The sequence below is a fragment of the Liolophura sinensis genome, chromosome 9 (assembly GCF_032854445.1).
Source record: "Liolophura sinensis isolate JHLJ2023 chromosome 9, CUHK_Ljap_v2, whole genome shotgun sequence".
Lineage (NCBI taxonomy): Eukaryota > Metazoa > Mollusca > Polyplacophora > Chitonida > Chitonidae > Liolophura > Liolophura sinensis.
In genome coordinates, this window is record NC_088303.1 from 16,743,864 (window position 1) to 16,757,890 (window position 14,027).

A 14,027-nucleotide genomic window follows, 5' to 3' on the forward strand; every position below is an offset into this window, starting at 1 on the left:
TACTGGGTCACTTTGGTATTGATGTGAGTTTGATTCCGTGTGCCTGGTGTGTTGCATGGGCAGCGTTTGTTCTGATGTTCTCTATGTCAAGTGAATCAGCTTTTCACAGCATAAAGGTGTATCACTTATTTGGATATCATTTATGTACTAAGTTTTCTGACAGCGAGGACATGCAGATGTCTGCAGGTAGGTGCAATTTGGCTTCACCAATACAGATGTCTGCAGGTAGGTGCAATTTGGCTTCACCGTTACTGAAGCTGTGAAGTATTCTGTTTGTTGGCAGCTATGTTACAGTTTTGGTCACAGAGTAGTTTTAGAAATTGTAGTTCAGCAGAGTAAATATGTACTAATTATAAAATATAATTGATTAGTAATGTTCATTTGATATGCATTGAGGTATATTATTACCATAAGTTTTGCTATATGATTCATTGCCTTTGTCACAGTCTTTTATATGTTCATAATACTCTTAACAAGGTAGTGTTGAAAAATTTCACATAAAATTCCTTTTTGTGTTATGCATAATTTTGGAGAATGGAATAATTGAGAGAATTTTGTTGCTTTCAATTGATGAATGCTATTGACTAAGACATTTTGTTTTTAGTTTTCAAGTTTAACACACTAACACAATATTATTTGCATTACTTGGAGATAACACATATTTTCCTGTTCCATTACATGGCTATTGGGTGTAACGTATTCATTTTGAGTCTATTGGCTGAATTAAGAATTGACTAGCGCTGCCGAATATAGCGTAAATGTAATGCTGACTTGCATTTCATCCTGGTCACTTCTCCTGAGCATATTGATTTATGGATACGCATTGGAGATTTATTAATATGTCTTGTGAGGGTTGAATGTCAGGCGGCAGTGGACTTACTGATGAGCATGTTCAAAAGGGAAGTAACCCTGTCGAACAATAGCTTCTTCAGGAGCTAAGCTGATTACGCTAATACTGGATTAAATGAGCCGAACGCGAGTCGTCTGAGATGACCAATGAGCCAATCAATGAGAACGACTTTCACTTCATAACACTCACTTAACACACCGTTTAAGCTTCACTATCTTTTTCTGCTAGAAATGAAAATTTATGAAGCTCAATTTGATCTTTATCTGATTCTTGATTTTTTTTTGTCGTGATAAAATTCAAGTGTTAAAGATTCATTGAACCAAAGAAAAGTTAGTGAAGAGCTTTCAGTTGGACACATATTGCATTTTTCCTTGACAATGTAAAATCTCCTTTGTCTGTAGTTTTTAACTGAATCTTGAATTAATTTGAGATGAAATTATTTTTATATCTGCTGAGGATATCATATGGAAGTGTGATTGAGTCATATGACTAGCAAAACATTGTGGCTTGGAGGCATACATGGTTTTACTTGCTGTGTGTTTGTGTGAAGAGAGAAGTTGTTAAAACATTCCAAGAGATGCACTGGAAAAGTAAAATTAATGGTACATAACACCAATGAAATAAGTGAACTTAAGCATGACCCTGCATGGGATTGAATCTGATCTATACCCAATCAGCTATTGTACAAATTACTTCTAGTTAACAACAGTTACAGTCAGATTTTAAACATTATCAGCTCCGCGTTCCGGGCAAGTAGTTTGATTGTACAATGTGAAGGATTTTGATAAGTCTGTGGAATGCTTGCAGACTGGTCATAGAAGATTATAGCTGACGTTTTAGAATATTTTTATACAAACTACTGTAGTAACTTATCTCTGCACTCTCAATAGCTACACTCTCATCAAATGAAGGTTTGAGGAATGGGAGTACAACACTTGAAGCTTGCTAGAGGTGTGCTAATGGTGAGCTTGCGACAGGCCACCTTCAGTCTGTTCAGTCTGTGTCAAAGTTAGTGTAGGTAGTATTGCAGCATGTCTCATGTTATTGTTGGGTGATATGGCAGATTATAGGGTTTTACACAGATGACACCAGCTTATGCTCTGTGCTCATTTCAGCTCCGCTATGAATGAAACTTCTACATTGTGATACTGGTGGTAACTCTGCCATTTGTACCTGTACTACAAGACCTTGTGGTGGTACATCTATGTACATGTAACTGTAGGATATTCAAACTACCTAACAGGTAGGTAATTGTATGATTCGAAACATATATCTTTTGGTAAGAGTGTATGTACAAATATTTTAGTATATATCAATGCAACATGCAGCTTTTAAACAGTAGACAAAGAATGAACCAGTGAAGTCCAGCAACCTGCAGATGGTTGTGGCTGTCCCTGAGCCTGGTTTTTCCCCACCACAGTAATATAAGTGAAATGCCCTTCAGCACAGCAAAGACTAATCAAATAAATAGATAAAACCAGTAAACATAAAACAGCCACAAAAAATTCTTCTGTAATATCTGATTCAATAGCTTTAGTTAGAGACCTTCTGAATATGCGAACATTTGATTTCCGCAGGCTAAAATTTGTGACATTGAGCTAGAAAAGATGCAGAAAAAAAAACCGGGTATATGGACTAGTGGAAATCTCCAATACACACAGCAAGTTTACAGTGTTGCCTTATACGGTCACAAGTTTGTCACTCTTCTGAACGTTAGCAGGCCGAAAAGAGCTAAACTTGCTTATTGAATGGTCGCATGGGTCCAGCCTTACCAAGACTTCATAACGGATGATCTTGGTTTGGTTTTCAGTATAATGAGACATCCTCAGACTAAGTTAAGTAGTAAAATGTAAGTGACTCCACTAAGGGTCACGCCCAGCTGGAGTATGTAGTGGATGTTGGGGATCTGAACGAAGCAGACTGTGTAGACAGACTCATCTCCAGTGGTTCCTGGTGCCTTGTCCTTACAGCAAGTCTGAGCACAGTTTAATTATCAACCATTTGAATGACTGTAAATAATCCGTAGTCTTGTGTTATAGCTGTCATGCCTGCAAGAATTAATTAACTTGCTCAGGTGTGAATTGCCTGATTTAACTAGAGTGGTAATTGTGTCAATTGTGAGCTCATGAGTGAACGGGACTGGTAAGCATTAATTATGAATGTTTGAGCCTTATTGAACAGACTTGCGAGGCATAATAAATAGACAGGTAACTTTGAATAATCACGTCTGATTTATACTTTGGTGCCCAGTGGTATCATTACATGGCTTGAACAGGCTCAAATCAAAGCTTATACGAACATGAAATTACAAAACAATCATTTTCAGGTGAGAAATAAAATAACAAATGATGGTTGCAAAATTATATCGAAAGTACCAAACTGTGAGGAGTTTTTTTGAGACATTTGCTTTTTTTTCTCTTGATTTATATATATATATATATTCCCTATTTTATATTGTAATTGTGATTTGTAGTGTGACTGAGCCTCATTGAACAGACTTGCGAGGCATATCGAATAGACAGGTAGCTTTAAACAACCACTTCTGATATATGTTGTCGTTCTCTGTATCATTACATGGCTTGAACAGACTGAAATAAAAGCTTATATGTACCCTAAATAGCTAAATTTTGATGTTTCCTAATTAACACCCATGCACCTGTAGCATAACTCATTTGGAACAGTCATGACAAGGTTAACTGGGATTCTGCATTGGTGTTTTTTCCTTGTATGTCATTCTACAGGTAACATTTTTGGAAGCCCTGTGGTCTTGACGTGTGTAAACATGAAGGTAACGTCTGTGTAGATTTTAATATGCTGTATTTGTGTGTTTATTCCATGGGTATTTTATGGCAGAGTTAATATTTTTAATACGTAGGATATGAACAAGGTGGGAAAGTTCTAGTGGCTTTGGGGGTAACAGATGTCAGTGTAAGACAGCAGTGATGTTATGATTTCATGGTATTTATTGGTGACGCTGCTTAGTTGGGTCGGGGAGCGGAGATCTACCTGAGACTGAGAATGCCTCTTTGTACAGGTGGTAATACTCCGATACCGACCCTGACCTTTGTGCTGTGTTTCATGATTATACTGTAGATGGGTCAACAGGAAATGGTGCAAGTCTGTGCTTAAGTATTGCCACAGAGTTAAGTTAATGATGCAAGACAGGAAACTGTTTTTATTTATGGTACACTTGAATATTATTTCGAAATTTATTTCTTTCCTTTTCTTTTTTTTTCTTTCTTTTGAATTTCTTTTCTCTACTGGGTCAATTAATTTTAGCTGGCTGTTTATTGGCAAAGGAGGACAATAAAGTACTGCTTGCAGTTCCACTGCATCAGATATGAAAAACAGAAAATTATAATGGATGTTTCTTAAATACATGATAATGCTTGGTCATATTAATACAGTGCTTGGCTGCCATTTACTGTAGTACTGCTTAACTTAAGAATTATAATAATGTGTCTTTGTGAAAATGTAATATTTTTGCTATACCTGTATTTATTAAAAAGGTATACAAAATAGATATCATTAGGAGATCAGAAAGCAGCCAGCTCTACAGGTAGAAATACACCTGTGGATTGTATTGAACATTGCCTGTGTTGTTTATAGCCTTCCTATGATGTGTAGGGTGACAGGTGTGTCTAATGGACGTGTCGTCAGTTACTGATCAATTCTCTCCTGTATACATAGCTGTGTGTGTGTGTTTACTTACTGAAGTAAAATGGTTATACGAGTCTCCACACCTGACAGGTAAGAGGCCTTTTAGTCGGGTGTCTGACATCCCTGATCAATAGATAGCACTTGGTTGCTGGTGGACTGTTCCTGGGACAGTGAAGACGTGTTGGCGGAAGGAAACTCATGTGGACTGATAGCACTTGACTGTTTGTGGACTGGTCTCGCGACAGTGAAAATGTGGTGATGGAATATCTACCTGAGTGTCATTGTTCACATCAACTTGATACAGTTATATGTCACCATTGTACTCATCAGTGTAAGTCCTCATACTTCATACTCCACGTGTAAATTACTATTATCCATAGCAATGGTCATTTTGTGGTAGTTAGATATTTCTGATATGGTTTCTGACTAAGAGGAAGTAAGGCATTTAGAAGAGTTACATGTTAATAATGTTGATATTCTGCACTGACACATGTATAACTCTTAGAAATTCATAAACAGAAATTATACTTTACCCTAATTCTTTTAAAATTTGTGACTGATGTTACTGGTATTGAAAGTAGAATATTGCATTTCTTTACCAGCCTTTTGGTAAAGTAAAGATACAGTTATGTTGTTCAGTAGATGGTCTAACCATGTGAGAAAAAAAAAACTCAATAATCCTTCTAGAATTACATATATATTGGACAAAATGAGCAGACCAAGTGTATTACAAAAAGCCTAAACTTTTGAGAAAATTGAAGTGTTAAAGCAAATTTGAATAATACGCAGAAGAAATATTATTGCAATGAGCTACATGTACGTATTTTGAACAACGTGAATGGCAGGAACCTCTTACATGTATAAAACTAGTGTCAGAATTTTTCATGTGAAATGGTTAGCCGCAAGTTAAAACATATAAATCAGAGTTTTGTTGTATTTGTTAAAACGGATCAATATTACAAGTTACACATTGGGTAGATTATGGCATAATGAGGTGGCATATTAATGTTTAAGTTTGATCAAATTTTTCTCTCAAACACAAGCCCAAAGGTATACCTACGTAGATAATCTATCAAAATGATCAATGACATCAATCTGAGCCATAATGCCATGATCTTTATATATCAGAATCAGTGAGATGTTTTAAGTGACCTAAGTTTTTTTGCACCTGCTTTTTTTGCACCGTCAAACCCCACCTTTAGCCCTGATCTCGGTCTTTTCGGCTTAATTTGCCATTTAACTGTAGGTGTCAAAGATAAGAGTGTTTGCATTCTCAGCCATTGCTATATACCGTCTTAGAGCCTGGTTGATAACACCTGTGATTTCACCGTGCAAGTTGTGGAGGGAGTGAAATGCCATGCTCTGTATAGGCAGGCAGGTGTGGTGATGCTCAGCTGCATTTCTGGACTAGTATTAATATGTGAATTTACCTGTGACTTTGGACAGGTATATAAGTATAATTTATGTAACCAGTAAACATTTGGTTTGTCTACAAGTACTTAGTTGCCACCTGAATTTGGCTACACATGAAGTGTAATTGCATGTAACTTTATTCATATACATGTAATCAAGCTGCTTTTGCAATATCCACACTGCTCAGTTGGTTAGCACGCTAGCGCAGCGTAATGACTCAGGAGCCTTTCACAAATGGGGTCACTGTGAGTTCACAGGTCTGCTAGCAGCCTGCAGATGGTCGTGGGTTTCCACCGGGCTGTGCCCGGTTTCCTCCCACCATAATGCTGGCTGCCGTTGTATAAGTGAAATATTCTTGAGTACAGCGTAAAACATCAATCCAATAAATATATATAAAAAAAATATCCACACTTTACAGATAGTGGAGGTTTGTAAGGTTTAGTGGCAGTAATACTGCAGCTTCAGGTGCACATGGAATTTGTGACTAAATTTACATCTATAAGGCAAGTACCTGCATTGGGTCTGTTGTAAACTGTGACCATCTGTTGGCAAAATCAAGACTGGTAAATACATGTACATGCAGGCTAATTTGGTCTTATTACTTCAATACTCCCTGTGAATTTAATTCCTGTTGGTTGTGAATTAAAATGTGCACATGTAAATGCAGACCTTAAGCTGTCTATTGCTGATGGTGGCAAATAGCCTTACTCTGGATTGAACTGTGTTAATGAATGCAAAACAAAATTGATAGCAAAAATCGGCAAACAGCTTAGCACAACGCCTGTGTGTACATTTCATAAAAGTTTGCAAACCCTATACCAATTTGTGTCTTCAATATAAAACTAACAATGCAGTCCATCTTACTGTGAAACTAGCTAATACATTTATATCCCTGCTATATAAGATTCTGTGTCTTACTGTGAAACTAGCTAATACATTTATATCTCTGCTATATAAGATTCTGTATCTTACTGTGAAACTAGCTAATACATTTATATCCCTGCTATATAAGATTCTGTGTCTTACTGTGAAACTAGCTAATACATTTATATCCCTGCTATATAAGATTCTGTGTCTTACTGTGAAACTAGCTAATACATTTATATCCCTGCTATATAAGATTCTGTATCATACTGTGAAACTAGCTAATACATTTATATCCCTGCTATATAAGATTCTGTATCTTACTGTGAAACTAGCTAATACATTTATATCCCTGCTATATAAGATTCTTTTTTGTCCTGTTAGTCTGTATTTGCAATTTGTTAACATCTATTTTAGCTGTTTTTCATTTGATGTTTTAGTTAGATCAAATGACTAACATATGGGTTTTCAACCTGGATGTATGCTAGTTGGAGATTTGATGACGTAAATTGCATCACCTAAAAGTTTCTCACATTACGTGGATTTTAGTTCATCTTGATAATGAAGGAATGGCTGTGATAATTTTAGCTGCTTTTTCCATCTTGGGTACTTTCCATGTATTGCACCGACAAGTTGGGGGTCAGTAGTGCATGTGTGTAATGCTGGATCAAGGCCTCCATGGTGTGTCCATCATGTCAAGCGTTGATAATCATGGCGTAAATTAAGTGCTTTGACCATACACGCGCTCAGAATATACTGTGTTTATATTTATGAAATGTCAGTCCATCTAGATCAAAAGGGTGTGTAGTGGGATGAGTGTATGAAGGATGCATGTGTGGGTGTGGTATTAGATGCCCTTCAGTGAGGTACGCTGCTGTGTTTATGTTTCTTTGAACAGATTAATCACACATATCTGAAATGTCAAGCAGACAATGGTTTTTGTATAATCTTATCATTATAATAATAAAAATTATATAAAGTACGTCAAACTGCTACAAATAGTTTTACCTGGATTACTTTTTTTGACTTGTGGGATATTTATGATTTCTTTAATTCTCACTGTTCATATTCAGTAAGAGCTGGCTATGGTGTTACAGACATTATAAGTCTGAAAAAATGCCCACGACAGAAACCAAGGGATTCATCAGAACTTCTTTTCTTTATTATTTCATGTACTTTTGTGTCTGCACTAGATGTTAATTAAACTCTTCATATTCCTCACCTTTGATGTATTTGCAGAAAAGACAGCGTGAGAGTCGCTTGTTAAGCGGGGAACGTAGCTGAGGGGGCTGTATCAGCACAATGGATCTGACAGGAGACTACAACCTCCCCTATGCTTTCTCTATATGTTTTATTGTGATGCTGCTATTCTTCGTGGCAGAGGGATCAGAATCTCAGAACCAGAAACGATGCACACAAATTGTCAAGTAAGTGATGAAACTTTATCAGTCTCTAGTAAATGTGTACTCCAGGCTATGGTCAAGTCATAATAGGTTTTAATAAAATTCATTAAATTTGGTTTGTTGAGTTCACGTTGTTATTTTGAGACGTGGCAAGGTACATAAATAAAGTTGATTTTGATAGTCTTTAACCTTAGACCTTGGTTAAGTTAAGTTTGACTTACATTTCTAGATTAGTATCTGATTTATCAGTATATTGCTCAGGGACAGAATTTTGTTTTCTTGGAAAGTGTCCGTCGCCAGGATTCTGCTTAATTGTTTAATGATGGATCGCTTATCCTGAGCATCTCTTGCTCTTGCATATGTTGTCATTACTGATATACTTATGGGAAGATGTTGATGTGGACGCTGAGTGAGTGGCAGGAATCGAGGATAATGTTAGCAGGGTCTTTTGTTCCTCAACAAGATGGTCAGTCAGGAGTATGGTATTGCCCTCAGTGTTGTCAGGCAGAGAATTGCCTACAGGCCTGGGTTTCACTTGACTCCACTTTGTGCAGTAGGTCCAAGTTTTGGCTATCATTCTTCAGTCCGAATTACTCGGTCACTTTATCAAAGATTTAGGTAGCAAGCGTCCTTAGTATGTAAGATAATTGGAAATGTAAATAATCAATCAGGTTAACGGTCAGTGCAGTGGTCATGGTTCCAATGCTCTACCCACAATTCTGGTCCGCAGGAAGTGGGGGGGGGGAGTGAATTACAGCTGTGATTTGTCGTCCTGGTTACCCATGGCTGCACAATAATTGATTGCACTCGTTAGGATGTGTTTGCTGGCTGTACTTAACCAGGAGCGAGAGCTCATCGACAAACCTGAGAGGCCATTTAAAGTTACTGACCCTCATAAGCCCAGTGCTGCTCCTGTTCCGTCTGATATCATTCCCCAGGACTGATCCTCACCACCATCATACCCGGGGACCTTAAGCTCTGGTACATTTGCTCACTCTCACCCAGATCAGCTGATATATTTCCCCTATCAGTTGTAGAACCATCAAATACTGCAGATTCACCGGATGAACCTGGCAACTTTCCTGAGCTTGTTCAGGTTTAACTAATCTGCGTATCTTCAGGTGTAATTTGATCACTTTTGCAAGGGAAGATTATATCTGGTGAATTATTCCATGTTCATTAGATGAGCAGAGATCTCAAAGATTTTCAGTCAAGAAAAGTTACATCTGCTGTGGGCTTCTTTTGAATAAAATATTAGTGAATTTGTATGTAAAGAACCTAAGCAGCTACAAAATGTAGCAAATTTTTTCCAACAATTTGTACATGTGTAAAACATGTGTAAAACACCAGGGGTTTTGTATGTAATACTTGTCTGTTACACAGTTCAGTGAAATCTTAATTTATTTGAATCGGGCAGCTCTGTCAAATTTAATTACTGGCTCTTTAATTCATTAACACACATGTAAGTGTGTAAGAATGTATGATGAGTATGTGTGCCTAAGTTATGTCCACATTTCACTCCGTGCAGCAGTTAAGATTCTTACCAGATACCTGAATAAAAATGGGAACCTGTATATAGACGTGGGGTAGTTTCTTGAGTATGATATCTGACAACATGAATGTACATGTCACTGAATTAGGGACCAAAGCAGCGTAGAGAAAAGTTAATTTACTGTTTTCTTTTATGTATACAGTTGTTAAGCTTCTTGCTGAAGCCATTTCGCTTGAATCGGGATGTCCACAGCATTAAGGGATGTAATTAATCATACGCAGAGATGGAGACCAACCCATGTCTTGCCATGACAGCTGGCTTTATTCTGCCTGGGTTTTTTGACTGCAAACTATTTGACTTTACATCCTTTACCAAACTGTTCAGGAGAGAAGAAAAAGGTTGAAAGCTTCTGAAATGTTTATCCGTTATACACATGGATATAATCAATCAGTGTAATGAAATTTGCTTGTGTCTTTAAGACTTTGTCCTAAAAACTCTTCAAGGTTAAGTTGGAGAAGAAGTGAAAAAAAAAAAAAACAGAAAAAGCAGAACGGAATATGTATTACTTGCCACTTTCCTTGATTTAGCTGAAAGTCTTACACGGTTTTACTTAATTGAATTTGGAACCTGATAATGGTCTGCGGGTAAAGAATGGATTTTGGCGTCGAATCATAGTAGCAGACGTGTCTGTAACAAAACGTCCAGTTAAGACTCTTGTGAAAGCCCGTATTTTCCTTGGCTACTAAATGACAGCCTGACTCTCGCAATAATCTTGCGACTGAATAATTTGATATTTGCCTCCGGTTGCTGTCCCTTGGAGCACGGGTAGGACCGTGTTACAGCCCTCCGTCTGCTGGAAGTCAGGAAGCTGGAAGTAAAGCCACCATTTAAAACATGGTCATATATAAATGTCTAAAAGCCAACCAATCAATGCACATGCCAAGGAGTAGTTATGAGAGTGTCGTTTTCAATTCTGGATACCTTTAAACCTGGCTCAGCGATCCCTCGCGGGATTTGGACGATCTAACAAATGGATTGGAGCTTTGGCAAGTCTCAGTTACAGGAGTTGTGATGCTAAATCCACAAATGGAATGATTGCTCTGGTTTTTGTATCTATTTGAGTCTTGCATAATGGACAGGAAATGTAGGCTGGGATTGCGAGGAATACAGCCAACCTTTAGGAGATCAATAGTGGAGAAAGCATGTACATTGATGCTGCTGAGTACCCTGTTTGTGATGCCATAGCCATTGCAACAAACATTTTTATTAGATTAGATGCGTTAAGCATAAAAAAGATTTAGAACAGAATACTGTGTGAAGTTGAAATGCTGACTTTGTCAGTGGAAGCCAGCAGTACACCTTTCACTCATGCTGTGTGTTTTGATGGTGTTTATTTAAGCATATGTTAAGGGAGTTGTTTGGTCTAGACTCATTAAATTACATTTTTTGTGAACCCCTGAAATTGGCCTAACTTATTCAATATATTTTAACTGTGTAAAGTTCTTTAATTTGTGATCAAAGCTTCCCACTTTTATGTGAAAAGGTTTTGGACTTAATGAGTGTAGGGAAATAACGATTGCACTTGTGAAAATAAATTCAGACATCAGTCGAATGTTATTTAGTCAGAAGAAATATACATAGTTATTTGAGGGCATAAATATATATGATTTATTGTTTAAAAATTTCAGTAATTTGAGTTGTAATAAATTGTTATTGAAAGAAAAATTAAATAGTCACATTTATCCTCCATTCGGATGTCAGCAGAAAAGAAATATTTGTCAAAAAAAACCGAGTGGAAGTCCTGTTTACTCACAGATATTAAAAGTGTGCAACAGGAGACCCTTTATTTGTGTAAAGTTACCAATATTTTGTTTGCCAAACAAGTTGCCATCTCATACCGATAACACCATTTATGGTCTCATGGGAAAGCCATTAGAAAATTCTGATGATGCTAATAAAGTGCTAACAAGAATGTCAGTGCCAAGTTTTGTGCACTTCTGTATGTCCTTGTCTTCAGAGAATGGTGTACTTAACACTGTCGATGTGTGGGTGTGACAGCCCGTCCTATCCCAGGGCTGCTTAATGTCACTGCACCCCAAGGAGATTGGTAAACAGTTCAGGCACAGGATTCATGTGAGGTGTTGACTTCCTGTCAGTAATGATGGTTCAAAGAGAAGTGTCCTGTTGCTAAGTACAGGGTTAGAGCTTCAGCCTTTGTACCAATGTGTTTGTCGATTCAAATCCAGTTGGGGCCTACTTTACCTGACTGAAATTTTGTGTTTGTATTTGTTTTTCTTCCCAGGTTTTACCTTAAACCCAGTCTCATATAAAGCTATAATTTATTTCATGGCCAAGTTAATGTATTAATGTGTAATCAGGATATTTATTCTTGATTTTGACTGGTGTGTAAAGTTTTTGACTGGTGTGCACATTGTACACACAGCCTGAGGCCAAACTATGACAACCAATATATTTAACTGTGGAGAAATGTCGATACATTTATCGCAATATATGTGAAACCTCATTTGTCACTTATGTATGTCTTGAAATCAGAAACAGTGGATTTTTATGACAGTTCGTGGGCAAATAATTTTAAGGTAATGACTGTAGAACCGCCTTACGTAAGACTAAGACCCTGAGTGAGAGAGAAGTCTTTTGCATGTCCCATAACCACAACTATAATGCATCAGCAACACCATACTGCCAGTTGCCACGCAAAATGATTCAAAGTGTTAAGCTAGCGATTTTCAGAGATTGCCTACACAGTTCTACTTCAGGTAAAACGAAGATCTTGAGTAACATTTTCATGCGTCCTGTTTTTCAGAGAGGAGCGTGTGCGATATGTTCTCAAGAAGATTTCAGTAACAAGGAAGATTCCAGCCAGGTGTTCGAGCTGGGACAGAGACTGGGCGTGGTTAACAAACAAAGATTGCTCAGACAAGTACAGGTGAGTCAGATTTTAAAGTTGAAACTAAAACTGAAAAACTGCTAGTAAAAGTTGTTGGACCACGACTCTCAACTAGACAACTTAACCATTTCGTAAGTATATGTAGATTTTTTTATTTTTTGGGGGTCAGGAGTTCATGGAAATGCAGAAAAAGTTTTGACATGGCATAGTCACTATCACAAACTATGCCCCTTTCAACAGAGACAAAGAAAAAATTTAAAAACCTATCTCTATAACATCCTTGTCTATAAGAAGCTATATATTCTTCTAGAGATAGACTGAAACAAAAATGAAATTTCAAAAAATTCATTTTGAAAAAATATCAGTTAAATGTAGCTACTCATTTGGCAAGTATTTCTTTAACAGTCACAACTCTCTGCTCCACTATATAATCATTGGCAAACAATTTTTTTACAAACAATTCCCGGCCAATAGCTTTTGTTGTTGGTTTTTTTTTATCGTTTCATGAAACTGTTGATAGGTGAGTTTATAATGTTACCTAGAGACCAACTTTTATTGGCTGGTAGTGTGATCTTGAATACCCACACTTGCACACGTGCAAAGAGAATGATTCTGCATATTCCGAAGTCAAACTGGAAGTGTTGAGTTTCGGTAGTTTGTGGTGCTATAAATCAAGCATATTTGGGCAGCCTAGCTTACTCATGATACAGAGTTTTATTATGAAAATTCATTGATTGGTCAAACCAGTAATTTAATTTAGACAGTTACGTTTTTTGGGGTCAGGACTTTACCGTCCTCAAGACTAATCCTTTGGTGGTCATGGTGGATGTGTCTATCCATTGCTGGCTCAGTAATTTAATGGAGTGCTCGCAAGAGACCATCAACCAATTAAATTGCCTGTTTGAGCCAGCTTTCCTGGGCTTGCCAATGGCTTTACCAGGAAGGGTTGTTAGTTATCTGGCTGGGATTGGCATTCCTGTTTCTTCAGCCAAAAGTAATAACAAACAAGAAATATTTCAGGCTTAAAAAAAAGTTCAGTGAAATGAAAATGAGGTATTCAACAAGTTATGAAGAGAAAGTGCAAGTGCTGTGTATTTAAGTAAAAGTGGATGAAGAGATTCGTAGATTAGATTTGCCGGACATTACGAAGGTCAGATCAGTTTTCTCTTACCAGACTTCTGTGTATGATGTTTGTGGTAATATATGTGTACATACATGTAGATGTTCGTGTTAGCACAAAAAACTGGACAAGTAGGAGTGTGAGAGGAAACAGATTTACCAGAGTATGTGTCTAGTTTCATTACATGGTGTGCAGCAGGAGCTAGGCCTGGTGTTTTGTCAATTAATATGCTGGTGTTGAATGTACGTCACTCACCTGTCTTGTTTCATTCTCGGCTACGCCAAGGTGGCATTTGTCTGCTTTCTTAAGCTGTTCTA

General features: G+C 37.3%; 1 protein-coding gene across 4 annotated transcripts in view; it reads left to right on the forward strand.

The window, feature by feature from the left end:
• The window catches only part of LOC135474849 (uncharacterized), a 95,432-nt gene that overhangs the window by 55,120 nt on the left and 26,285 nt on the right, over window positions 1-14,027 (forward strand). For 3 of the 4 annotated variants that reach the window (XM_064754466.1, XM_064754467.1, XM_064754468.1), the window contains 2 exons: window positions 8,027-8,214; window positions 12,507-12,629. In XM_064754466.1, coding sequence (XP_064610536.1) covers window positions 8,090-8,214; window positions 12,507-12,629 — 248 coding nt within the window. In that variant the 5' untranslated portion in view covers window positions 8,027-8,089. Of the gene's footprint in view, window positions 1-4,741; window positions 4,842-8,026; window positions 8,215-12,506; window positions 12,630-14,027 lie in introns of those variants that run through there. The other variant, XM_064754469.1, reaches the window with a different exon arrangement.